This window comes from Globicephala melas, chromosome 20 (genome assembly GCF_963455315.2).
Source record: "Globicephala melas chromosome 20, mGloMel1.2, whole genome shotgun sequence".
NCBI lineage: Eukaryota > Metazoa > Chordata > Mammalia > Artiodactyla > Delphinidae > Globicephala > Globicephala melas.
This window is the reverse complement of record NC_083333.1, coordinates 6,119,184-6,146,715: the sequence shown is the minus strand read 5'-3', so window position 1 is coordinate 6,146,715 and position 27,532 is coordinate 6,119,184. Positions and strand designations below refer to the sequence as shown.

Sequence of the window (27,532 nt, the reverse complement as noted above, 5' to 3'; positions counted from 1 at the left end):
GAAGGAGCTAGGTGGAGAGGAGTCAGACCACGGCACGGAGAGGCAGGGAGTTTCAAGAAGCTCGGCAGTGCGGAGGAGAGAAGTTGATACGCATTCATTCCATAAGTATTCATTGAGTACCTACTAAATATTAAGCATGTTCTAAGCACTGTGGGGGCAGTGATGACCGAAACAGACCTGGTCCCTGCTCACATGGATTTTACATACTAGTGGAGGGAGACAGACAATACACAAGTAAATAAACAATCTGATGTGATATGTACTCTGAAGAACATAGAATGTGCTGATTGATAGGGTGGTTAAGAAAGGCTCCCTGGCAGTCCAGTGTTAGGGCTTGGCTTATACAGCTGTGGCCCCGGGGTTCAATCTCTGGTCAGGGAACTAAGATCCTGCAAGCCGTGGCGCAGCCAAAAAACTAAAAAGGCCTTTCTGAGGTCAAATACGTGCTGAGATATGAATAGCAGGAAGAATCTATCCATTCAGAGATCTGGACATAGAGCATAGCAGGCTGAGGAGACAGGGGGTGCAAAAGCCCTAAGACAGGAGGAAGCTTGGTATTTTTGAGGAACAGAAAGAAGGCAGTGTGATTCGAGCTTGGAAAGAGAGTGGGAATGGCTGGAATAGATTTCAGAGGAAATGAGAACCGGCTAATATAGCACCTGTGAGCCATGGTAAGGATATTGCATTTTATTCTAAGTGAGCCAGGCACCGGGGAATTTAAGCTGAGGAGTGACATGGTTTAATTTTTGTTTTAAAAATACGACACTCTGGCTGTTTTGAGAATGGATGGTAAAACAGTGGGAGAGGAGGTAGGGAGACCAGTTAGGAGGCTCTTGTGTAGATGAAATATCCTAGTGGTTCCGACCAGATTGATGAGAGTGAGGATTAAGAGAAATGAATACATTTGGGGGTGTATCTTGGAAGTGAAGCTGCCAGGACTTGCTGATGTGGAGGACAAGGAAGAGGGAAGAATTGGAGTGATGTATGGTGTCTGAAGTGGGAGGGGTTACAGGTAGGAGAGAGGGCTTTTTGGCAGTGATGAGGAAACCTGTGTGTGGTAAGGGATAGCAGATGCGAATGAGAGAAGCAGTAATTGAAGAAGCAGGGTTTTGGAGGAGGGAAAGAATAAATGTGCTCTAAAGTAGTGCTTTCGAACTTTAATGTACAGTTGAATCCCCTGAGCATCTTGTTAAAGTGCAGATTGATTCAGTAGGTCTGGGTGGGACTAGAGAGTCTGAATTTCTAACTATTTCTTTGATTCAGCTACCACTCTAGAAGGAGTCTCAAGATGATCATTTGACTCTTAGTTATCATCTGTATGACCTCATTTTCCTTAACATCACAGAAGGGCACATACCCCTTAAGTGTACCTTTTTATGTCTTTCCCTGCCTGAAAATATATTTGGTGCCCCCAGAAAGTATCTCCTTCTCTGCCTGCTTTTGCAGGCACAGGTAAGATTTTTGTTTTTAAAGCAGATCCTTGCCTTTCTTTCATTCCCCACCAGAAAGCAGTAGAGAGCTGTCTTCTCTCTCCTTTCTCTGCATTATCAGCAGTCACTAAGGTCTCTACTCCTTCCCTCTTGTAACTGGTTCATTTACCATTAGCACTGAACTTTCTTCAAAGTTCAGCTATATTCTTTGACCACTTTTGTATCCTTGCAGTCATTCTACTCTGTGATCAATAGGTCATTTTACCTATGAGCCTAATTTCTCCATCAGTGAAACTAAAAAGTCAGAGTAGGTGATTTCTTAATGGCACTGTAGCTTTGTGTTTTTATAACAATAGAAGTAAGTAATATTTCTACAGTGCTTTAGACTTTACTAGGCAATACAGTATTGTAAATACAAATGAAGATTCTAATATTCTGTCACTTCTGCAGTAATCATTCCAAGCACTGAAATCTTTTAGCTTTACCAATTTTGCTCCATTTCAGGTAGCTTGGTTGTTACCATTGCACTACCTTCCCATTCTAACATTTCTAATTATTACAGTTTCCTCCATTCTGCGTCTGCCTGTAGCTGGCTTTCAACTCTCACCCTTCTAAGTATTCATGACTGACTCTCAACTATTGCATCCTGCCTTCCTCCTCTCACTTGATGCCTGTCTCCAGTTTAGCCATGGGTATAGGAATTGACTCCATCCCACATCATTTGTCTTTAAATTGGGGTTACACATTCTTTCCCTATGTCCTGTATTTCATGCTTTCTGTGTCCTTTTTCTTTTTTCCATTCCCTTTCCTGGTTTTATTATTTACCAGTATTCAGTTCTGCATAATGACTTGTGTTCAGTGTCCAGTATCTTTTTTTGTCCTGAATACCAAGTGCATCTTGTGAGAAACAGGTGACACTCCCAAGTTGCCCACCAGAGAGCAGACTCAGATATCCAAAGCTCACTGCCAGCTTTGTACTTTGGGAACCGGGAATATTATTTCAGAACAGCAGAGTCTCTTATCAAGAAATGTAGTATCAGCAGGGGCCCTGGAGACTATACTTTGGAGAGTTTTTAAAAATTAGAGTTTGTTTAACTATTGTTAGTTGACTTGGAGCCAAATATTCCTTCCAAAGTGTTATAAACTGACTTGAATCTGAATGGCTTTGGATAATTATAGTCATGGTAAACAAAGCAACATGTCTCAAATTACAGTTTTACTAAAATCCAAGAGAAAGAGATGTCACCCTTATCCTCATTCATGCCTTATGTGTACCTTTGATAAAACTCCAGATTTATAAATCATATGCAGTAGGGCATAAGTATTTGTATTCCAAAAAGATTAATCATAGAATTCATTTAGATAACTAAAATGCAGGTTTCCTTTAATGCATTTTTGGGGAGAAGGAAGGAATGATTTAACACTTTTTACTTTAGATAGGGAGTCAAATGCATAATGAGGTATATGTAAATTATAGTGTAAAACACTCATTTATATTTAGAATGTGTTTAAAAGTAAACAGAAATTCACTTAGTTGTCTTAAATCTTCATTAGGCCTAGCCCTAGCCTCCTTTTTTTGGCCAGAGCCTAACTGAACTGGATAAACCACCCTTGGGTGACTGAGAATTAATCAAGATGACCCCATATAAAATGTTCATACACATGTGACAATGATTACTAGTTAAAAATACACATCATTTAAGTCTATAAAACCTTCCTTATTTAAACATGTTCTGATTATATACTTTCACTGTCATTGTGTTTAGTTACCGGTGGCAGTGTCCTCATGATGAAAGGTGCCATTTGTGGCCTTGGTGCTGAGCAAATACAAAACGACTCTCTGGTCCTTATGAATCCCAGACAGAGCTCATTAGTCCATGGCTAGATTAGCTCAATTACAGTTGCTAATGTGATGCCCTGCTGCTGCTTTTCTGTACTAGAAACCAACCTGAGAATGATACAACATTAGAAGAGAGGTGGGGCTTCCCTGGTGGCGCAGTGGTTGAGAGTCCGCCTGCCGATGCAGGGGACACGGGTTCGTGCCCTGGTCCGGGAAGATCCCACATGCCGCGGAGCGGCTGGGCCAGTGAGCCATGGCCGCTGAGCCTGTGCGTCCGGAGCCTGTGCTCCACAACGGGAGAGGCCACAGCGGTGAGAGGCCCGCGTACCGCAAAAAAAAAAAAAAAAAAAAGAGAGAGAGGTGGTTTAAGGAGCAGCTGTTCAGGCTTATAAAACACAAAGTAAATCCTAGTAAAGGAAGATTCTCTCTTGGGAAACAAAACATAAAATGAAAGGCAAACATAACTTCATCTGTAGGCTAATCTGTTTCTGTTAAGATGGTAGAGTCAGGCTCTGTCTTCCAAAATAACACATGAATTAAGAGTCTTTTTATCCTTAATTATAGGCCTGATGTCATAGGCAGGCCTACATCTAGTTTTCTAGCTTTGGTTCAGAGAATAAGTTTGAGTCTTGGTATCAGGTTCCAGTCTGTCCCAAGGCTTTTTGAGGCCTAGAATGAATGCACTGGAGATGATGAAGAGAAATAAATACAATTTCAGTGGCTGATGATAACATATGGATGCCGATTTAGAATTGGGGGATCTTGGACGTGTGTTCCCTAAAGCCCGATAGGGTCTGGGGTATCTAATGAATTTACCTAAAGGTCAGTCGGGAGAAGTCCTGGCTACTCAAAACAACTACTAATGTACAGCTAAGGAGTGTCAAAAACTAAGCTCCTTAAGTGGTCTTTCTGGCTGAAAGTGGTGGGGTTGGGCGTATTAAGAAATCAGGCCGTCATAGATCATTCTCTGGTGATTCTTTCTAGAGCAGAGGCAGGAGCCAACATTTCTGAAGGGAGTGGAGGGTAAAGTGAGGGAAGAGGGTGGGGTCTATCAGGTTAAGGACAGCAGAGTTCTCCAGAGTTGGGGTCCAAGGAGAGGAGGGGAAGGAAAGGTTTATTTCTTACAGGCTATAGCTTTGTTTTATTCTCTAAGCCTTCCCTTTTGTTCTGCTTTTAGGGTCTGCCCAGTTTGAACTCCTAAATTTAAGTTTTACACCAGTCACTGGAGAAGAACTTTCAATTTAAGAAAACTGTTTTTAATGTGGTTCTTCTAGTGTTTGTTGGGATACGTCTAAGGTCTAGTTTCTGTCCCTGATAGATTAAGTCTAGCAGGGGAGACAGTAGAGAAACACAAATGACACTATGGAATCAAATGTTAATTTTTCTAGCTCACACTAATTTCTCCCTTCTCTGAATACTTCTGACATAAAAATTTAATTAGTGAAAACTTTCTGGAAAAGGGTCGTCCTGCACTGAGCTTTTTTTTTTTTTTTTAATTTTTGTTTTTTGGCTGTGCCACATGGCTTGCGGGGTCTTAGTCCTCTGACCAGGGATTGAACTCGGGCCCTCGGCAGTGAAAGTGTGGAGTCTTAGCCACTGAACCGCCAGGGAATTCCCTGCACTGAGTTTTATAGCATGCAAGTAGGATTGGGTTTTGAGGAACAGAAGAGACAGTAAAGTTATGAAGGTGACAACGAGCTGAGTGCATTGAGTGGACAGTAAGGAGAGACATAGACAGGCCTGACGGGTGAGCAGGCTCCATGATGGGAAATAAGGTTGGGTGAAGTTACAGAGAGCCTTTAAAATCCAGCCGTGTTCATCAGAGAAATGCAGGCTAAAGCCACATTGGGGATACCACTACTTACCCACCAAAATGGCTAAAATTAAAAATACAGTGCCAGGCTCGGCAAGAATGTATTGTTAGAACCACTGGAACTCCCTTCCTTTGCTGGAGAGTATGTAAATTCCTTCAAGCCCCTGGAAAACCGTTTGGATAAAAATACTCTTAGCTGCTTTATAGATAACCCTACACTGAAAACAACTCACATGTCCACCAACACAAGTGAATAAATTATAATATATTTACACAGCAGTAAAGACAAATTAGTGATACCCACAGCACCATGAGTGAATCTTACAGGCATTATGTCAACAAAGGTTACCATACACAGCAAAGAATATGCTGTGTGATTCCATTTATATGAAATTAAAGAATAGGCAAAAATAATCAGTGGTTATATAAGCCAAAATGATGCTTAAACAAAAAAAATGATGCTTACCTTGGGGAAGGTGTGGTTATTGATTAGAAGGGAGCTAGGGAACCTTTGGGACCCTGGAAATATTCTGTATATTGATTTGAATGGTGGTTACATGGGTGTATACCTATGTAAAAAATTGAACTGAGCTGTATATGTAAGATTAGTGCACTTTGCATACCTGTTGAATGTATGTTATGCCGAAGTAAAAAAAAGAAGACAAGTAGATCAGGTCATGGAGTTTAGATTTGTTATGGGAGGTAATAGGAAAGCATTATTGAATCTTCAACAAAGAAGTGACTTGAAGAAAGGGTGGTACTTCTGAAATTATTCATCCTGTGGTGGAGAGTGGAACAGTGTTCACATCATTTATCATATCTAGGTCTGATATAGTGCTAGATGCTATAGGAGATACAAAATATCCATGACCTGGTCCTTATCCTTGAGAAGTTTATGACCTTTTGTAAGAGACAGGTTATAGGAAACTCAGAAAGTTACAGTAAACGATAAATGCTTAATTCATGGTGTTATAGAAATAGTGCTGAGGTCAGACCTGGGTTCAAATCCTAATTTTGCGATTTATTGGCTTTAGGACTTCAGTCAAGCTATTTATTTCCCTGAGCCTTGGTTTCCTTATCTGTAAAATGTGAACAATACCTACCATTTTTTTTAGAGGATTGAGAGATATGATATTTAAAAATTGTAGTACAGCACAGAAAACAGTCAATAAATGTTCCCTTTTTTGTTTTAAACCCTGTACCAATGGAGCAATACTTTTTTTTTTTGGACAGTGTGTGATGTCAGTTTAGACCATGGTTCTGCCAGTTACTAGCTATGTGATCTTAAGTAGGTTACTTAGTTTCTTTGAGTCTCAATCTCTTTTGGGGGAAGAAAAGAAAAAGGAGGGGAAATTATGCCTTGAGAGAGTTCTGTGAGAATTAAGTTAACCTAGCAGATATATAGTATCTAGCACAAAATAGTCACACTTAATAAATACAGGATCCGTTTCTTTTGACTGTATTGGAGTATATCAATACAAATGTATGGAGCAAATAATACAGGTAATAAGATTGGATTAGGGTGGTGCCTGGGGTGGAGAAAGAAGCAGCAGATCGTAGTGTGTATTTTTTAAAAGATAAAGCAAATTTGATACAGAAGAGGAAGGTATGTCTCTATACTTCTATTTTTGGCTTTCTATAAGATGAAAATAATATAAAATATTGAAATATCCTTGGATTGTAATAATGCTAATTGAAGGTTTTATGACATCATTGGATAGTATGTTTAGGTCTCACAACCCAAAAACTGGTACCTTACTACTAAATTTAGTCTTGTTCTAATAATAATTTTAATAGACATTGTCATCTAAGCTCCACCAAAAAGTTAATGACTTTTCTGTGAGTAGAGACCCCTGTCACAATCAAAGCAAAACCTAGAAGCATAAAGGGAAGGAAATCCATAAAATGTATATAATTATTTGTTACTTGAAATATAATCAGCAGGGCTTCCCTGGTGGCGCAGTGGTTGAGAGTCCGCCTGCCGATGCAGGGGACGCAGGTTTGTGCCCCGGTCCGGGAAGATCCCACATGCCGCGGAGCGGCTGGGCCCGTGAGCCATGGCCACTGAACCTGCACGTCGGAGCCTGTGCTCCGTAACAGGAGAGGCCACAACAGTGAGAGGCCCGCGTACCGGAAAAAAAAAATTAAAAAAAATAAGAAATATAATCAGCAGAGCAGCAACCCAGGTCTTGTTGTGTATCGGTAGTGAGTGATTTCTTGGCTAAGGAAGTTTAACTTGCAGGGCAAATACTAAGCACTAAATATTAACATTTCAGAATTGTATTGTTCACAGTGTTTATTTAAGAACTCAGAAGTTAGCTGATATCAAATCCTTTTTTGGAGCAATTTTTGGAGCAATATTAGATTTCCAATTTTTGGAGCAATATTAGATTTCCTGTGAAATTTCTGGCTTGAACTTAGCCACTGATTTCTTGTGTTTCCGAAGCTAGAAGAAAATGAAGAGGTAAAAAATACTGCTTCTCCCTAGCCATCGCTCATCTGTCCTCCTTTTTTCCAGATATTCAGAGTGGTGTGCATCTGTTTGGGTAATCCACCAGAGACGTTTACCTGGGAGTATCGAGACAAAGATAAAAACTATCAGAAGATTGGCCCCATAACACCCTTGAAGTTTTACAAGGAACATGTCAAGCCACTCTTCAATATGGAAGATAAGGTTGGAGACTGGCACTGGCAGCCACTGGCTGTTTACTTTCAAATGCCTGTTGACTACAAGAAAGAATACACGATTCCTGGGTTACCATGCATGGTCATCAAACTAGACACTAAACACAATTTTTCCTCCTTCCTCTGAGGTATTTTATGTACCAATTCAGTTGGTCATATTAGGATCCCCAGTGCTCCTCTTCAGAGATTTTTCCAACTATGGGCCAGCAGTCAGTTTAATTCCCATATGCTCCCCTGATTTGGGCCCTGAGTCATTCTCAGGTGCGAAGACAATAAAAGTATACTGGGTGTTTCTTACCGTGGGTTCAGAGCATCACTCTACTGTGGGCCCCTCTCGGGACTCTCTTGCAGAAGGGAGCAGTGTCCCATCCTCGTTTTTCCCGCTCACTTCAGGGCTTCTCCACCTGCCTAGCAAGATGACTAGAGCCCCTTCTTCATTGGCATCTTGACCGTCTTAAAAGCACATGGCGTTGTTTTATGATTGGAGTCCCAACTCAATTGTGGTACTGCCAGATGTTGAGCCTTTCTGGTAACTTGAGAGCAGAGGTCTTGTAGTGATGGACTCGTGAATTGCCATCTTGCCTTACTCAGTGCACACAATTCTGCAGAATTAGTTTTGGGGTGATTCCTGCCAGTAGGAGAAACAGGTTGTTGCAACTCCCAAATATGTCCCTTATACTATTAGAATATACAGGGACCTCTCTCACATGACCTTGCCACCTTTTGTTTCTCATTTAACAATGTGTAATGCTTGTTCTTGTAGGCAGAGGTGCTAAGCTTGATAACAAATATAGGAACTTAAAGGAGAGGTCTGCATCTTGCTTGACACTCCGGGTTTTATGTTCTAATCAACATGTTCTTGATCTCAATAGATTTGTTTAGTGAATGACCCTCGGCCCCACCACAAGTACAGCAAACTTTACACGGTGGACTACTTAAGCAACATGGTTGGAGGGAGGAAAACTCTATATAACAACCAGCCCATTGACTTATTGAAAAAGATGGTTGCTGCCTCCATCAAAGATGGAGAGGTTGGTATTGTTTCTTTGTCTTCTGCATAGGGGTTAAAACCTTTTCTTCCAACTTTTTTGGTGTAATAGGAAGAACTTATGTTGACTTCTTTCTTCTTCTTTCCTCTATTTCTAGGCTGTATGGTTTGGCTGTGATGTTGGAAAACACTTCAGTGGCAAGTTGGGCCTCAGTGACATGAATGTGTGAGTGCAAGAAATTTAAAACAGAAAATCATTTGTGGGTTGTGACTGTTGGAGTGCATTCTTGGTACGAAGTGACTCAGCTCAGGTTCACTCAAAGATTAAGGTTGGCCTGAGGGTGGGTCTGTTTCTTTCTATTTTGTAGAGTTTGAGGATTCACAGCAGAAACTCCACATATTTATATGCTCTAACCTGGGAAGTCAAGATCGTACTTCATATCTGAGTTGAAATTGTTGGATGTTCCTAAAAAGTCATCCTACATGAGAAAGACACTTAAAAAAAAATTTATTTTGATATAAAAAAAAAATAATGTAACACTCAAAGTAATGTTGTAAAAGATACAATCAATGTGATGCCAAGTATTTGATACCAAGTATTTATCAGAGATACCACATACTTTTTGTCTTTATTTTTGTACAATAATTACTTTTTAAAAGACAACTTAAGGGACTTCCATGGGTGGTCCAGTGGCTAAGACTCCACGCTCCCAATGCAGGGGGCCCGGGTTCAATCCCTGGTCAGGGAACTATATCCCACATGCTGCAGCTAAGAGTTCACATGATGCAACTAAAAGATCCCACATGCTGCAACTAAAGATCCTGCATGAGGCAATGAAGATCCTGTGTACCGCAACTAAGACCTGGTGCAGCCAAATAAATAAATATTTTTTTTAAAAAAGGCAACTTAAAAGTTGGATTACTGGGACTTCCCTAGTGGCACAGTGGTTAAGAATCCACCTGCCAATGCCAGGGACACAGGTTCGATCCCTGGTCCGGGAAGATCCCACATGCCACAGAGCAACTAAGCCCGTGTGCCACAACTGCTGAATCCCGCGTGCCTAGAGCCCGTGCTCCGCAACAAGAGAGGCCACTGCAACGAAAAGCCCGCGCACCACAATGAAGAGTAGCCCCAGCTCGCCACAACTAGAGAAAGCCTGCACGCAGCAATGAAAACCCAACACAGCCAAAAAAAAGAAAAAAAAAGTTGGATTACGAAAGGTTATAAAAATAATAGTAACTGATTACTGTGTAAATCTGCTTAGTGCGTTTGGGGTTATAATTAAAGGTTTTCCAGATCTCTTGTTTGCTATTTGAGCCTTCTTAACTACTTCTATTGCTTTGATACCTTATGTATTTTGTCTTTATGACAACTAGGACTAATATGCATACATACTTTAAAGCATTCCTCCTGTTTGTTTATGACAATGAAGATTGATTTGTGAACTGAATCATTCAACTTCCTTGACTGTTAAAATATATCACTTTAGTGTTACTTGTAAGTAATTATTACTCGTAGGAAATTGAGTAAATATCTTGACAGTTAACAACAGGAGAAAGGAAATCTGCTAAAAGAGAGAATTCATGAGGTTTTTTAAACTTTGAAAATATTCTCCAATATTTTGACACTATTTATTTAAATTTCACAGTTAGCAGTGGTCTAAATGAATTCAGAAACTGAGTGCTTCTGCCGTCTCAAAAGAGAGCATTTTTGAAAGAAATTACTTCAGAAACTTTTAAGTTTTCTTGCCAAAATGACAATGCAGGCTTATCTTGTCAGCTTTTTGATTTGGGGAATTTATGTTTAATAACTTTGTATTTTTCTGAGTACTCTTGTGACACAGAGAGAATGGAATCCCATTAAGAGACTAAATTTTGCATGTACCACGTTCTGCAAAGAGCTACAGCCCAGATATATCTGGAGCTGCAAAGCCCCTTCAGGTTCTTCTATGATCCTTTTACAACCAGAAGCCAATTATCCCCCATGATTGTACTCTGTATATTCTGTGCTATTGTTCTCTTTTACAGCTATGACCATGAGTTAGTGTTTGGTGTCTCCATGAAGAACATGAATAAAGCTGAGAGGCTGACTTTTGGTGAGTCACTTATGACCCACGCCATGACCTTCACTGCTGTCTCAGAAAAGGTATGACCCTCAGCGTGCCCACTCCAGTGTTTGCATAGATGGATCTACATGCTCCTGCAGACCGTTTATTCCAGCAGAGCTTCTTCATAGTGTATATGATTTCTGTTAAAAGTTAGCAAGACATTGTACCTGCCTCACTTGGGGTTTGGCTGGATGCTCAGAAGTAATAAAAATAGAAACTTTCCATGAGGAGCAGAATTTGTGTCAGCAGGGAGTAAGGAAGTAACTGCTTTTCTGTAACTTTGGAAATTCCTGGTGTGAAAAGAGGTCAGCAAGGGAACTTGGGAGAGGATAACTTCAGTTTAATAAGGAATTAAAATGTACCCTGAAAGTGTTCATATCTTGATGACTTATGTTCAGACTCACCTTCCTTTCATTTGTCATTCAGATTCTTCTGCAGTAAAATGTCAATAACAGTAATTTGTAGACTCCATGCCCATTACTGGATTTATGCAGAGCTTCAGGAAATTGGATGTAAAAAGTATGTTGAATTTCCTATGAAATACTCTGACTAGTAATATCACTGTTTCTAAGACACAGTGTTGGAAACAACAACTGCAGTTTTATTTCACAAATAAGCCTTCCCATTTCTAGGCTGTAGAATAGATATTTACTCCTGTGCTCAGGGATCATAAAGAAGAGAAGACTTCAAAATACTTTAGTTCTTTACCACTGCAAGCAGAAGTGTTCTTTTCCTAGCCTAATTGGAAAGAAAGTCACAGAATAACTACCTTGACCTTAGAAGCAAAATATTAGAAGGAACTTCTCATAAAATACTGTAAATAATGAAATAAAATTCTATAGTAAATAAACTAGAATAAAATACTACTAAAATACTTACAATAAAATATTATTAAGTGGTTCATATTTATGTTTGGACCTCCTATATTGTAAAATTCAGTGGATTTATAACTAAAGCTCCTTAAAGTTAAACTTTTAAACTATTCAGAGGATTATTAAAACGGAAAACAAACTAAAAACCTTGTAATTTCCAAGAGAGTTTTGGGTTTTATCATTTTCCATCTCTATTATAGAGTATTCCTGTTTTTCAGAAATAAAAATCATACATACTCCATGTCATTTTCTCTGGAACTTCCATTCTTTCATTGGCATGGTTTATTAATGTGCTTTTTTTTTCCCCTCTGGGAAACGGAGCTACATTACCTGTAAATATTATAAAGCAGAATCGATACTATCATAACTGGAATTTTATATTGAGATTTTTCTCTTCCTTCTACTTTGAGTTTTTGACCACTGCATAACTAGTTTGCACTGCATTTGAATGATAATGCAGAGATAAATGCTAGTAAGTATTCTGGGATATTCTTTCTTGTTTCGGGTTTCTTGGAATCCCTCTGAGGGAGGTCCAGATATTATTCTATATTTGTAGATGACATGGCTTGATCTAGGTCATGCAGGAATTCATTGGCAAAGGAAAGAAGAAACATTTTGAAACTTACTATAATAAATGACTTTAGGTGATATAGATTCTAACAGTTATATTTAAAAGGAAAGTAAAGATGGACTATAATGCAGGGAGTAGAAAACCAAAACATTTAATAAGCTAGCCCCAGAATGTATAGTTTATTGATGTGGTTTTAAAGGTACCTGGGGCTAAGATTAAGGGGTAGGTAGTATAGATAAGGGTGTTTGAAACTTGTGGGTTTGATTGTTGGCTATTTCTGAGACTGAAAATTGCTGAGATTCAAGAAAACTCTCAGGAATAAAATCAAATCCCATGTAGATGAGACTCGTGCAGTTTTATGCAGGTGGGAGTTGACAGATGAAATCATTAGGAGATAATTCAGGAGCCAGCTCTCTTCTCATGCTACCAAGATTTAAGTTGTTTTGACATCAGCCAATGCCCTGGGTAAACATGAGAGAGAACAGTCTTTTCCCAAGTGCAGCCTTCTTATCCCTCTCTGTGTCACTGTAATAAAGAGTATAAATGAAGGTTATCATGATGAGTATCGTTGTCCCTTTAAGAAGATGAAAATTGAGCTTATTTTATTAATGAAGATAGAAGGAGAACGGAACTGCCTGGGTTTTGTTTTATGAAAATAGTGTTTGGTTTGCCATTCAACCTCTGTTGTATTAAATTCAATATTTGTGTAACTGAATCAATAAAAGAACACATAGGAGAGTGTCATTACTCGGTTCCCCTAAGAAAGAAAAGTAGGCTGTATTGATAGAATGTGTTTGTTTTCTTTTTTAAACTCTTGACTAGGTCTTAGAATCATTTCTAAAATAAATACAGTGGGATACCTCTGCAAAGAATGCTGATTAATTAAAAGCAAGAGTCTCTGGCTTCAGATGGTGTTCACTGCTTTCAGTAATTTAATATTTTGTTTTTCTTAGCCAAGAGGCATTTTAATGTGCTTATTTTCTGTATACAATAGAATGTAAAGAAGAAAATAGTATTTATCGCTTTGCTGGGTTTATTGCATTTTCACCCCAAGATATTCAAACTCCACTTCTATTAGAGTATCCCTTTGGTTATAGTGGAAGATATACGGCCCTGGTCATGTATATCATTGCTGTATAGAGAAGGCTCTTTCTTCTGAGTGGCTGAATAAGAGCTAAAATTACATGACATCTCATCAGGACGGATCTAGTTTCAGACTACACACTGTCATCCACTCTTTTGCAGGATGATCAGGAGGGTGCTTTCGTGAAATGGAGAGTGGAAAATTCGTGGGGTGAAGACCATGGCCACAAAGGTAAGCTTAATCTGGTAATACTAACTCAGAGTGACTAGGTGTGCTCTACTCTCTGCCTCCTAATGTGAAGAAAAAGCTGCCCTAGTGTGGATCATTTTTATTTTTCAGTAATTGGTCCCATTAGCTAGATTATTAGCTAGACTATTCTGGAGAAAAATCTGAGGATCTCGTTTGCCCCCAGGATCCCTATGCCCAGCATGGTAGGCCTGAGCTCCCTGGTTGGCTCTGAGATCAGTATGTGCTGGCATTTGTTCCAAACCGTGCTGACCCTAGTAGACCTTCGTACCAGAATCACTTGGCCAGTAAGAAGTTTGAGTGCCCTTTGCCAGGACACTTGCTCTATGGAGTTTGGTGCATTTTCATTTACTGCACTAACTCTAGAATAATCAGAAGCTTTCTAGTGGGAGAATGGGATTGGCAAGAAACTTTAGGCATGTATTGGAGACTCATGAGAAGTTGTGAAGTCTAAAGTTGTGAAGTCTAAATGCTGTGGTTACCATTTAGATGGTTTTATTCTGACAATCAAAACGCAGGCAGAAGTCGTAAGTAAATTATAGTAATTAGGCTTAAAGAAAAACCACAGGTAGTATATGAATTGTAGAAAAATAAAAACTACAGATAAGCCAAAAGAGGGGAAAAAAATCTCTAATAATCCTGCTACCCAGCGATCACCATTGATTAACTGTTAAGGGTATATTCTTGCAAATCTTAGAGACCATATTTCTTAAGACTGTTTTTCATAATAGATTTAGTAGATAAAAGCCTTTTAAGGTATTGTTATGCTTTAATTTTTAGAGTTTCAAACCAAAAAGTGGCAACTACCGGAGAATATTATGCATGTCAGCATGTATTTGCTTGTGTGTTATGCGCTGGTCACGTCTTGTAGCAGCTGTTTCCCAGAGTCCATATTTCTTACTTTTAGCCAGTGGATTCTGGCTAGGAAGGACACATAAACCACAGCTCTCTAGACTAGTTAGAAGACTGGAAGGAAATAGGTAGGGAATCCAGTGAGATGACCCAGACACTTGGAATCAGACTTCAGCTATCTCACCCAAGCAGCAATCAGCCAGAAATTTTCTTTAAAAAAAGTAAAACAAAATGAAAGAAAAACAAGAAAAACAAAATAGCGATCTCAGCAACTCTTTACCTGTTGCTTCCCTCTTTGTTTAAGTGATTTTCCAGCTAAGTTCTTTAGAGCTCTAAGATTTCCACGGGTGAAAGGTGGAGGTTTGGAAGGGAGCAGATGGGGCTTCAGTCGTTTATATTTGAAAACTACTGTCTTAGAAGAGCCTTGACAAGACTTGAGTGTGCTGCAGTTGAGTGGCACAGGCTAGTAGGTGATAGCCAACACCTAGAGGCCATTTAATCTGTCATTTCAAGTCTTTTCATCTCCCCATGAAATGCTCATTGGTGGATTTTGGCAAACTATCCCTGGGATCTGCTGTGAAACTCAGCTCAGTGATTATATGTAAACGAATATTAGCGCTGTTGGTGTGGATCTGTTCATCATCAGGTAGTTGCATGTCCCCCATCTGTGATTTCTGTTATTCTGTGATTATGGGGCACTTGCTAAATTAACTATTATGAATTAAAGTGCAACATATTTTTTAATTGGTGATTTCTTATAAGATAAATTCATTTTAAGACACAAAAACATTGGGATCAGGTAGAGGTGGGTATAAGGAAACTAGCAAAAAGATTAAAAACAAACAACTCAGAATTCAGTTATATCCGTTAAGTTGATGATGGTTAAGAAGTGGATGCAAAGGAAAAGCTTGTCTTGAATTGGAAGGATTTGGTATTTGTAACATTTTAAAACATAAGCTATTGTTTCAGATGAAACTCTGTAGCTTCTGTTTCATTTTTGGTCTTATTTGGTCCCTGTAAATGGTTTGTTATTATAAAGATTAGTGTCTAGGAAAAGGACTAAAGTTATGGTTTGTTTAGACCAGCCTGGACCCGTTGGCTTGTTTCTGAGATGTTTTTCTATCTATAACAGTCACTGAGTTTGTAGTTAGTAGTGATACCCATTTAAGAGAGGATAAACACTTGTAAAGTCAGGCAAAAGCTCTGTGTTCTGTGTAGTGTGAGTTATTGTCTTTATTACTTTGAACCTAAATACCTACTCTTAAAGAGGATTCTAGGCCACTTTGCTAATTTATTTTTTTCCATTCAACTGTACCTCTTTACTCCTAACTCAATAAAAGTTTTGCTTCTGCTGACTTACTCATTCTATTACTACGTTGAGAGAGCTGGGGTCTTTTTTTTTTTTTAAGTTCAAAGGTTATAGCTTATTGCACTATAAAACATTAACCAGTTTTGCTTCCAACCCAGAAGTCTAATATTTAATTATTTACATAATTATACGAATTTTATCATTTATATTATAAAGCACACATAATTATATCAGACACACACATTTTCAAATGTCCTTTGGCTCTTTGAACTGATTGTGTTATCTTACTGGTTCACTCTTGTAGTGAGTTGAATAAAAATCTTTAACACGTGTTCATTTTACATTTGCATTATATCACCATTTTACTTCATAAAATTTACTTTAATGACAATGATACTCCCTTCTTAGTTCTTTTTTTTAACATCTTTATTGGAGTATAATTGCTTTACAGTGGTGTGTTAGTTTCTGCTGTATAACAAAGTGAATCAGCTATACATATACATATATCCCTATATCTCCTCCCTCTTGTGTCTCCTTCCCACCCTCCCTATCCCACCCCTCTAGGTGGTCACAAAGCCCTGAGCTGATCTCCCTGTGCTGTGCGGCTGCTTCCCACTAGCTATCTGTTTTACATTTGGTAGTGTATATATGTCCATGCCACTCTCTCACTTCGTCCCAAGAGCTGGGGTCTTGATCCTTGTGGTCTGCCTGTAATCCTTCCTAGTGAAACCTGTCTAGTTAAGACTAAACTAACTTTTTTGTTGTTCTTGAATAACTGAAATGCCTGAGATTATACAGAGTAAAGCATTTCAGTAGAGAGCCAAAAGATAAATTGAACTGAGTGGGGGTAGCGAATAGTTCATTCAAAGCCAAATAAATTATTCTCATGTGTTTCTTGGTAATGTTCTTTCTGACTTAACAGGAAGGAAGGAAAGAAAACATGATCTAATTTAATTGGCACACTTGGCCTGACCTTAGGAGAATACGTAGTATGTTATTATGCGGGCAATGTGTGTTTACCCCAGCAGGGCCCTCCCGTCTGTCATCCTGGTGGGCATTGGCTGCCATGTCTGAGACAGAACCTCTTTGATGCTCTTTCAGCAGACAGGACAACCATAAACAGCATCGCTAGGATTTTGTTTCTGTAGATAACATTGTTAACAGTTTGTTACTGTTCTCTATGGGGTTTCTGCTTGTTAAGATTGATGGTTTCTCAAAAAGCAATGTTGATAATACTACAAGCTGGAGGTGAACAGAGCACAGATACCTGGGCAGGCTGCCTTTTCCCTCTGCCCAGTTCTGGCTTTGGTCTTTCCCATTGGTCATGAGACTAATAATTGAATCAGATAACCTGACTGTTTCCTAAAGGGGACAAATATTACCTCTGACCACTAGACACATAAAGGGAGAAATAAATTCTTATCTTATTGAAGCCATTGGGTTACTTCATATTGGGGAAGTATTCTAGTATTCTAGAATTCTAGTATTCTTAGTCAGATGGACTGAAAATCGGATACATATCTAAGATGGTGTACAACCAACGTGGCTTTCTTTTCTCCCCTACTTCTTGAAGTACTTGACTGTATGTTTATGGATCACATTAGAAATGGATTTCATAGTTGAATGAGGGAACAGACCTTGGGACTTGGTACATTGTCTTTCATTTTGAAAAGTTGATAGGCTTGTTAGAATCAAGTAGTTTGTAAAATGTTTAAAAATTTAAAATAGGGGTGATAACCTTTGGTGCTTCTTACTCTTAGTCAGAAATTCATCTGAGAAGAGCATAATCTTTAAGCCAAAATAACCTACAGGTCATCTCACTAAAAAGTGGTAGAGCCAGAATTATAATTCAGTCTGACATTAGAGCCTGTTTCTTAATCACTAAACTGTGCTTCCTCCAAGCTTCTCTGTTCTAGTAACATCTAGTCTACTCATGGACATACCAGATCAATTTATGAACTTGGTGACCAGAAACTAGTGGCTACGGGGACATAAAACTTGTATAAAGTATCTGGAGACGAGTAAATGTCTGCTGTCAGGAGAAAGGGCTCTTAGAGCACTGTTTATGTCTGGGAATCTGAACAAGGAGGGGAGGATGGAGCATCTCGTGAGTGGTTTGTGTCCAGAGTTAGCACATCGTGAGTTGGGCAAGTGAAACACTGTATGTAACCACCAAAAATTTCCCAGGATTATTTTGTCGATGCTGCTTTATAAAATGGTTCTTTGTTTTTGTTTCTGTTTTTTTTTTAAACTTTTTATCATGGACAATTTCAGGCATATACAAACAGAATAGTATTAAGAAGTCCCCATGTGCCCATAACCCAGCTTCAATAGTTATCAACATTCTGCCATGCATATAACAAAAGTGTTGATACTCAGTAAATTAAATTCTTGGATGGTCTCCCTAATGAACCAGTCTTATTACGGAACTTCTTTTTATGATTGATTCACTTAGTCATGAGATGATATTCCAGTTCTAAAGTCTGATACATTAGAGCTCTGAAGGTAGAATTATCATAATATAGTTCTTAATGCTTATAGTCTAGTTTCTTAATATGCTGAATAATACAACTTTTTAGTAAAGTTAGGAGGAATATTATTTTCTAACTCTGCAATGGTCATTGAAGGAAAACCTTTATCTTTTAAAAGTTTGTTTCTCTACATTTTCATTTTGAACCAAGATTAGTTTTCATTTTTCAAATTGTTTTTGTGCCTTTTTCAGCTTCAACTTTGAAGTTGTTTTTAACTCACATTCTTCATCTTTCCTTACAAATAAGCCTTTCTGTTCCTGATTTTATTTTAGTAAAATTTCCAGACTTCCTCATAAAAGGGAGTCTCTTGATGATTTCAGTTAAAGAGGCTTTGGCATGTTAGAGATTAATGTGGAAAGAAACTTATGTGGCTGATTCACATTACATCTGGACTTCTGCTGCTTTCTAAAAACCCAAAGAATGGCCTTTAAATTGCCTCACCATGTGATTTGGGGAACAGTATGTCCAAAGCCAGGCACAAAATTCATCATATCCTTCATATAACGTTATATGGTGGAACCAAGAGAGACAGTTACTACTTTCTTGATTATAGATCCTGCGCAGTCATTTGTCTCCTTATGGTTTCACATTTCTCTGTCAGTAACACGGATAATGACTAATTTCCTTATGAGGCCCTATAGTTTATATATAGCCATCAAACTGTATACTGTTATATAACTCTAAAAAGTTCAATGAATATTCCATATTTCTGTCAGAGGTACTCAGGACATAGAGTTCATAACATCTTGCTTCATAAGAATTCAACATTTGCTAATGTATTTGTCTCTTTTTCCCTCACAGCATCATGTAGAGTAACTCAGGATATGAACACCCATGTTTGATGTGAAAAAATGAAAACACGCTGAGAGGTTTTAACTTGTTCAGGTTGCACAGTGTCAGAGAGAGGATTGCAATTCAGATTTCTTAATGTGACACAGGCAGCTTCCCTAAAAATGTATATTACCTATGAAAGATAACCGGTTATTTGCAGATCAGTTTGAGATTTAGTGGATTTCTAGCACAGATAATATAATTATAGACAATATTGAGCTGGACTTGCAGAAATAAGAGAAAATTATATGAGGTAAAAGTGGATGCTTCTGATTTCCTGTAAAAGAGCAAGATACAAATTTGTTTTGTCACCTCAGGGTTTTCATGTCTCTCCAGGCTTGGAAAAAGCGCTGCTACTGTCAGATTCGGGTATCTGAGTTCTTTCAGAGGGACTCCTCATCCTCCATCTCCATTCACCAACGAACCTGCATGACTCAAGCTAAAAAATAGTTCATGTGAGTGGAACAGAGGAAGATTGACCGTTGCTTCCTTATCAAAGTGTGTGACTAGCAGAGGGCTACATTTGTGAGAGGGGGACAAACTATGGAACAGAAGCTCCTCCTAACTTGCAAGCAGGCATTGGTTTCAGGGAGAAATCTCTTCACATTTAATACAGATTTGTGTGTGTGTATTTGCTTTCTCCTGTAGAGAGGATCTGTCATTTTCACCAGATTGTCTCCCAGGTGTGTTCGTATAAGCACAGAACCTGGCACCAGATGCCTGGGAACACATCCTGGCAGTCCATCCTATTGGCTGTGTAGCCTTGGTCATGGTATTTAACCTTTATGAGCCTTAGTTCTCTGATCTGTAAAATGGGGTTAATAATTGTACCTACCTCATAGGGTTGTTGTGAGAACTGTGCCAGGCATATAAGAGGTGCATGAAAATATTAGCTATTGTTGTTACTGTTGTTAATGTTATCTGTAGACAGGTGAGAGCAGGAGAGTGAGAACATAAGGCTCTTTAATCCTTCCCTCTGGGAGAGGGCTGTCTTAACTTGCCCATGGTTCTAGCGTCAGGTCTCTAAGAATTCAAGACCCTCGTGTGACCACTGGACTGCATACCAGTTTACTGGATGGATGACTCGTCATGTGGGCTTAGTTGCATGAAAGAGAGCAGTGGAGGCGAGTAAACCTAGTGCCCAGGAAAACCCATTAGCAATAGCATCACCTCACATTTATTGATGGGATGCAGGGAACCGTGCACAGACCATGGTGGAACGTATGTCTCTGACCCTCAGAGGAATTTATACTTATTCACCTGGGGCATGGAAGGGGATTTGAAGAGGGCTGTGATAGGACAAAAGTGGCATTCATGGTGTGCTCCTCAGACTGTAAGATATAGGATAAGTAGACCAAGGAAAGCAAGAGAAGGGATGATTTCTCCAAGAAGGCAGATGACAACAAAAGAGGGGGAACCGGGTAGAGCCCCCTCAGTGGGGAGACAATAGAAAGACATTGAAGCTGAGGTTGTTGAAATGGGTGAGGGGTTAGGGAGAAGTCATGGAACTAGGTGATGTCAGCGAGAACTTGGTGGTAAATAGTGCTGCAGGGCTTCCCTGGTGGCGCAGTGGTTGAGAGTCCGCCTGCCGATGCAGGGGACACGGGTTCGTGCCCCGGTCTGGGGCACGCGGAGTGGCTGGGCCCGTGAGCCATGGCCGCTGAGCCTGCGTGTCCGGAGCCTGTGCTCCGCAACGGGAGAGGCCACAACAGTGAGAGGCCCGCGTACCGCAAAAAAAAAAAAAAAAAAGTGCTGCAGCAGGGCAGCCAGAAAATGAGTCAGTGGGAGAGGCTTTGGGATTGGACTTTAAGGCAGATTTTGGAACCTTTAGGAGGGGTGAGGGTAGAAGCCCAACTGTGCTATTAATGCCACATCAGGAACATTTTGTACTTGATTCTTTCAAATGCTAGGTACAGGGAGTGGGGAGGCCAGGAATTGAGCTGGGGCCATTGAGGCTGTAAATCTTGTTCCGTATGGTGTTTGCAATTTATTATAAAAACAAGTTGCTTTTATAATTACAAGTGCAAAATAATAAAGGGGGTAAACTACGAGAGAGATGGTGAGTGATTGGAACAGGGAAGGCTCCTTAGTGATTCTTCAAAGGTGAGCAGAGTTTTAGGAAAGGTGTTAGGGTTGTGGCTCTTTTGGGAAGCGAAGTGGAAGGCCAAGGAAAGGGGAGCTGAGAAGCGTTGCTCTTGACCTGTGGCGCATGCTTCAGGCCAGTCCGAGGCCTGGGGCCAAGAAATAATGTGGCCTGCCATCAATGGAGCTTTTGAGGAATGATCAGAAAGCAGGCTTTGTCTGAACCAAATAGGAGTAATGATGTTTGGGGTTAGAGAGAAGTCGTTGAGTTTTGGTGAGGAAACAGACCCTTGGATGACACCTCAAGTTGTGTTTTCTCCTCCTGTCCAACATCAGAGACCCTGGCGGGATTTTGTGTGATCTCGGACTTGCCTGGCTCATGCCCACAGTCCAGGGAAACAAAAAATCAGACTGGTTGGTGTGCTGCCTTCTCTCCTCAGCCCAGAGGTGGACAGGCTTCTTCTGGACTCCTTAGCAGAGGGCACGTCCTCAGGAAGTGTGTACTTCTGCAGACTGAACTTTGTTGTGGTTTGATGGTTTAAAAAAATGGAACCCACAAACCAAAACAACCCTCTTTCCCAACCACATTTTCCATTCTGCCTTCTTACCAGGGAAACAGAATCTTCTGTAGCCTTTGTTTCTGAAAGAGGCTACAAGTAATATCCAGCTGTAAGAGTATCCCTTCTCTTATCAGCAAAAAGTTCAGGAACTTGAACTACAGACCAGACATTTGTGTTATACTCTGGAGGAAAAAGAAGCTTCTCCTCAGATCAGTGTCCAGATATCTGTCTCATAAGTAGTGGGTTTGTTTCTTTTTGAAAAACGTCCAGCCCATCCTGTTCTCCAGCCTTCTAAATAAATGCACTTAGAACACATGACATCTCTTTGATTTAAAGATACAAAATACCTCATAAATGGACCCCGCAAAACCTGGGCTCATGGCTCTTGATGTGGGGTGTGTGAGCAGATGGGACCTGGTTCCAGACAGTGCCTAGATGAGGAGCTAGATTAAGCAGTTATCTGTTGGCCAAAGTCATAACTACCTGCCACTCTCTTTGCCCCCCTGAGTGCAGAAGCTGAGCCCCATGGAAAAGACCGAATTTGAAGTTAAGACCTGGATTTCAGTTTGGGCTTTACTTACTTACTGGCTATGTGACTTTAAACAGCTCATACCAACCCCGCCTGCCTTGTAGTGTTGCTGTGAGGATTAAAATCAAAACAAGGATAGTGGATGTAAAATTGCCTTTTTTTTTTTTTTTTTTCGGTACGTGAGCCTCTCACTGTTGTGGCCTCTCCCATTGCGGAGCACAGGCTCCGGACGCGCAGGCCCAGCGGCCATGGCTCATGAGCCCAGCCGCTCCGCGGCACGGGGCACGAACCCGTGTCCCCTGCATCAGCAGGCGGACTCTCAACCACTGCGCCACCAGGGAAGCCCTAAAATTGCATTTTGAAGTCTAAGCTCCCTACAGATCCCTGTGTGTGTTTTGTTTTATTTTGCTTTCTAAGGTATAATTCTTTTAATAAATAATAAAATTACATTGTTCCAAAATCAAAATACAAAAAAGTATAAAAGGGGAATCTTGTTTCCATCTCTGTCACTCTCTACTCCTTTCACCTCCCCTTCTTTCAGTTTCCCATTTCTGTTCATTTCTATTGTATCCTTCCAGTGTGTTTTAGTGCAGCAAAGGTAGCATACCTTATGCCCCACTCTGCATCTTGCTCTCACTTCACTTAACAGCATGCCTTTGGGGCCTGTCTGTATGTTTTCACATCAGTACAGCTTCATTATCTTCCATTGTCTGGATGTACCGTACTTTATTTAGCCAGTTCCCTTACTAATGGAACTTGGGTCATTTCCAGGCTTTTGCTATTACAAACTATATTGCAGTGAGTTAATATCATACAATGATTAGAACAGTGCCTGACAATAGTAAGAGCTGAATAAATATTAACTATTATTGTGCCTAAATAAACATGTATTGTCTGCATGTAAGTACTGTTTTGTCTGTAGGATGAAGTTCCAGAAATGGCATTGCTTAGTGAAGAGGGTAAATGCATTTGAATTTTTTCTAGGTTGCCAAATTCCATTCCATAGGGATTGTGTCTTTTTGTACATTTGCAGCATACTCTGTACAAATGTAAGGCATGCTTTACACAGTGGGTAACCAACAGAAGTGGTTGACAGATGGTCTCTACTTAATTACCTGTTGAAATTGTGTATGTTCATAGCTGGGGACTAGACTGTGCCGAGGCCTTACTGAGTGGTGGATTTTTCACTGAGTTTGTGTTTCTTATGTTTTCTTACCACTAACCCTACTTTTCTCTCTTATTTATTTTTTTAATATAGTAGCAGGAAAATGTTTGTAAGCATAACAAAAAAGTTAGAAGTCATAAAGGAAAAGATTGATAAATTTGACTTCATAAAATATAAAAAATTTTAGTATACTAGAAAAATACATCATCAACTAAATTAGAAGGCAAATTGCATAATAGTATAAAAAGTTTGCAATCATTATAATATATTAATATAGAGAGCACTATTACTGATCACTGTGAAAATGACAAACACACCAGTTAAAATTAGGCAGAGGTCCGAAACAGACTCTTTATAAAAGAAAACTGTAAATAGCAAGCACACACAGAGAGAAGTTCAAATTGAACCAAAAAGAAAGTTGTAGTTATATATACCAAGTATTGATGAGGATATAAAGAAATTAAATAGATAATTAAGGATGTACACAAAGGTTTAATTACAAAAATGTTTATAGCAGTGTTGTTTCTAAGCCTTAAAAAACAATCCAGATTCCAACAGTAAGGGATTGATTAAATACATTTTGGTTTTATTCATACAAATTCAGCTTAAAAATTAAGATGTAGATAGATGTATTTTTTTATCAATGTGAAAAGAGCAGTATTGGAAAACAGCATGTGTGGTACTCTAATAATAGAGCACGTGTGATGTCTCATTTTTATTAAAAGTACAGAGTGTATGTAGAGACTTTCATCAGAGGATGATAAATCTGAATAGGGCTTATCCCAAGGTGGTGGGATTGTAGGAGTTTTAAAATGTATATTCATCTTCTTACCATCCACCTCTTCCTTTTTCTCATCTTCCTCCTCCTCCTGTGTTTCCATACTTTTTTATAATGGGCATTATTTATTTGGGTAATCTTTAAGGAATCAAAAAGCAATATAACATTTCAGAATTTTGAGGGGAAAATCACCTACCCAGTGATATAAAATTACCATTTTGCCTTTTTTTTTTTTTTATGTTTTCTCCCCCTGTGTATCTGGATTTTTAACATAATTATATAGGATATGCCATTTTTATATACTTGTTTTTATATCCATGTTTTGTATCCATGTTGCTATGTAGTCTTTGCAACTTCATCTTAAATGACTGATTAATGTTGGATGAAGTGGTTTCTCAGTATTTATTAGGAAGTTTGAAATACGAAACAAGTGTCAGTAAAGGCTTTGCTTTCCTTTCTGGGAGCCTTTCTTCAGCCTTGAGTTATCTGCATCAGGTGAAAGATTGGCAGTGACTTAATGAGGCTTCAGTCGTCTGGCTTCCTTAGGTCTGTGCTGCCAGACAGATCCATCACAGCAGAGCTGATGACTTGATTTTGTCATACCTTTTTTTAAAATAGCAAAAAAAAAAAAAAATATATATATATATATAAACCAAAATAGTTTGTTATTGAGGTGAAATACTTCATAGAACAAAGCAAAAAATATATCTAATTCGTAAATGATAATATATTTATCACTTTAATTTAGTCTGAGAGGTTTAAAATTTAGGCCTTTAGCAGGATTTCAGAAAACTGTTTTCTTAGGGTAAAGTTTTTCTTTCCCTTAAACGAACCCATTCGAAACTCTTCTGTTTCTGAGTGAATTTGGCCTAACCGGCCTAGAGCTGTATCCATAGACACTTTTTCCCCTTACAGACCGATACTGCCCTTTCTCTTTAACAAATACAGAAACATTGCCAGTGTCTTTGAGGGCCTGTTCACTTATTTTATTTCTTCCTCATAGCATGTAAACAAGACAAAGTTTAAACAAAATTTAATTTAGTTCCTAAAGCTTTCTTTATCCATTTATCTGTTTCCCTGAATGCCTTGTTCCCTGAACCTCGGGATCCTTGGAGCAGATTTTTTGTTCTCCTTTTTTTTTTTCTTTTTTCCTTTTTCCTTTGGGGAACACCAGTTTCTAATGGCCAGAGTACATAAGGGCTAGAAGCTGCAACTTTCCTCAAATCGAAATGGCCTCTTTCATCCTGCCTGAGTGGGTACCTTACTGCTCCTCTGCACAGCCCTCACTTGGGTTTTAGACACACTGATCCTAATCTTCTCAGTCAAACTCCAAGACACGCAGTATCAACAGTTACAGCGGCCACAAGTTCATTACCTACCCAGGGCGCAGTTACTTGGCAGCCACCTAGACTGTGAGGTTTCTGTGGGCCCCCAAAGAACTCATATCCTGAAAAGAGAGACTAATCAAGGCAGGCCCTCTTGGCAGGGACACTGAAAGGGTGGATTACAATTGATAGGAGTTTTAATTTGTAAGGACTTACTCTTATCTCCTGCTTTTGGAACAAGATGGTGTAGATGTACTTATTGTCCATTTTCTCTGGGCATTCTTTGAAGACTCATTTGATTGTGTGATGATAGTATTGTCATAAGGATACAGAATTTTATTACACGAATCTGCCTCTATCCTTCACCTGCCTCACTGCCCCGAGCTCCTCTAAGGATTTATTCAGCGTGCATTAGGGTGAGGGGAAGGATGCCTAATGTCTCAAATGGTGTAGCGTTTAGTAGCCTGGTCTCCTGCCCACGAGAACTCTTAGACAAGGCAGATGCTGACTTTCTCAGGAAGTACTTACTTACATTTCTTGTAGCAAGAAATGGTACTGGTTGGCCCTTCAGCTGACCAAGCTTTGGCTGCTAGAACTTAGTGGCAGTAATGTAGGTGATGGTAGGGGCCAGGGACTTTGGAATGGCACGGGCTACAGCGTTTATCTGTGTTCTTCTTCCCTGAATCTCCTGTTGAGAAAGGAACACTGGATCGTGAGGGGATGAGAGCCCTTGCGCGCTTTCCCGGGCGTTTTCTGGTGAGGGTAAACGTGCGGTGCCACATCAGGATGAGCTGTCTTTGACTGCTGTCGCAGGAGCAGAATTGGGCATAGACGAGCTCCCCGAAGCAGTTGTGTTTTCAAGTTAAATAATGTCCTCTGTCACACCATTTAGCTTATAAAATTAGACTTAACCGTCATGATGCCTTTTAATTATTTAAATCAGTCTTGCTTTTAGAGCAGCAGTTCTCAGAGTGTGGTCTGAGGACCCCTGCCGGGTCCCTGGGCCCCTTTTAGGGCATCTACAAGGTCTTCCTTCTCCAACAACGTATCTGTGTGAGGCCGGATTTGCTTCATCTACTTCATCCAAAACAACAGATTGCACACAGAAGCAGGTACAAGAATTTAGCTATCTTCTGAATCGTAAGGTAATGCCACTTTCCTAACTAAAATTTATTTTGTTTTGAAAGATATAATTATTTTTCCTAAAAATATATTATTAATATTCACGTTTTTTAATTCTTATTTTTAAATGCACCAATATTTTTAACTTTCTGTTTTAATTTTTACTACGGTAAATATCAGTAAGTATAACCCACATAAACACCTTTTTAGGGTCCTCCGTAGTTTTAAGTGTACAGTCTTGATCCTGGGGCCAGGAAGTTTGAGAACCAACATACTAGAAGATCACCTTAGGAGAAATACTACCTCCTCTCCCTTCCTCTTGGTCCTGTGTAGTGGGAAATGCTATAGCATAGACCTAGATTTGCACGGACACTTTCAGAGAAAAATTGCTCAAGTGTCTAGTATACAGCAGGTGCCAGATATGATAAGATGATGATGATGAGGATGAAGAGGAAGATTGCTAGTTCCTGTGAGTCCTTGGGTGTGTAGGTGCACGCAGTACCCCTGTGCAGGTACACAGTTTTGTCCTCTGTGCTCTTTCCCTGGCCCATCCTTGTTTTAAATACACGCTCTTTCATCTCTTGCTTTAATTTTGCTCTTTGTATTAGCAGTGGCTCAGGTGAAGCATTTCCCCCCCTGTTTCAGTTTGTTGGATGTGTGATCCTGAAGAGGAATTTGTGTTGTCTTAGCGGAGCCTGAGATGCAGTCTCCCTGAGGGGAAGAGGCAGGTGTCTAGGATAGGTACCTGATGACACCACACTTTTTCTCAGCTAAGCTCTCAGCCTGGGGTGTTCGTACAGCTGAGCCCCTC

General features: G+C 39.6%; 1 protein-coding gene across 2 annotated transcripts in view; it reads left to right on the top strand.

The window, feature by feature from the left end:
* BLMH (bleomycin hydrolase) overlaps positions 1 to 27,532 on the top strand; it is a 43,296-nt gene that overhangs the window by 14,001 nt on the left and 1,763 nt on the right. For both annotated transcript variants that reach the window (XM_030861922.2, XM_030861921.2), the window contains exons 7-11: positions 7,602 to 7,757; positions 8,641 to 8,799; positions 8,915 to 8,982; positions 10,785 to 10,902; positions 13,553 to 13,622. In XM_030861922.2, the coding sequence (XP_030717782.1) occupies positions 7,602 to 7,757; positions 8,641 to 8,799; positions 8,915 to 8,982; positions 10,785 to 10,902; positions 13,553 to 13,622 (571 nt within the window). The remainder of the gene's footprint in view (positions 1 to 7,601; positions 7,758 to 8,640; positions 8,800 to 8,914; positions 8,983 to 10,784; positions 10,903 to 13,552; positions 13,623 to 27,532) is intronic.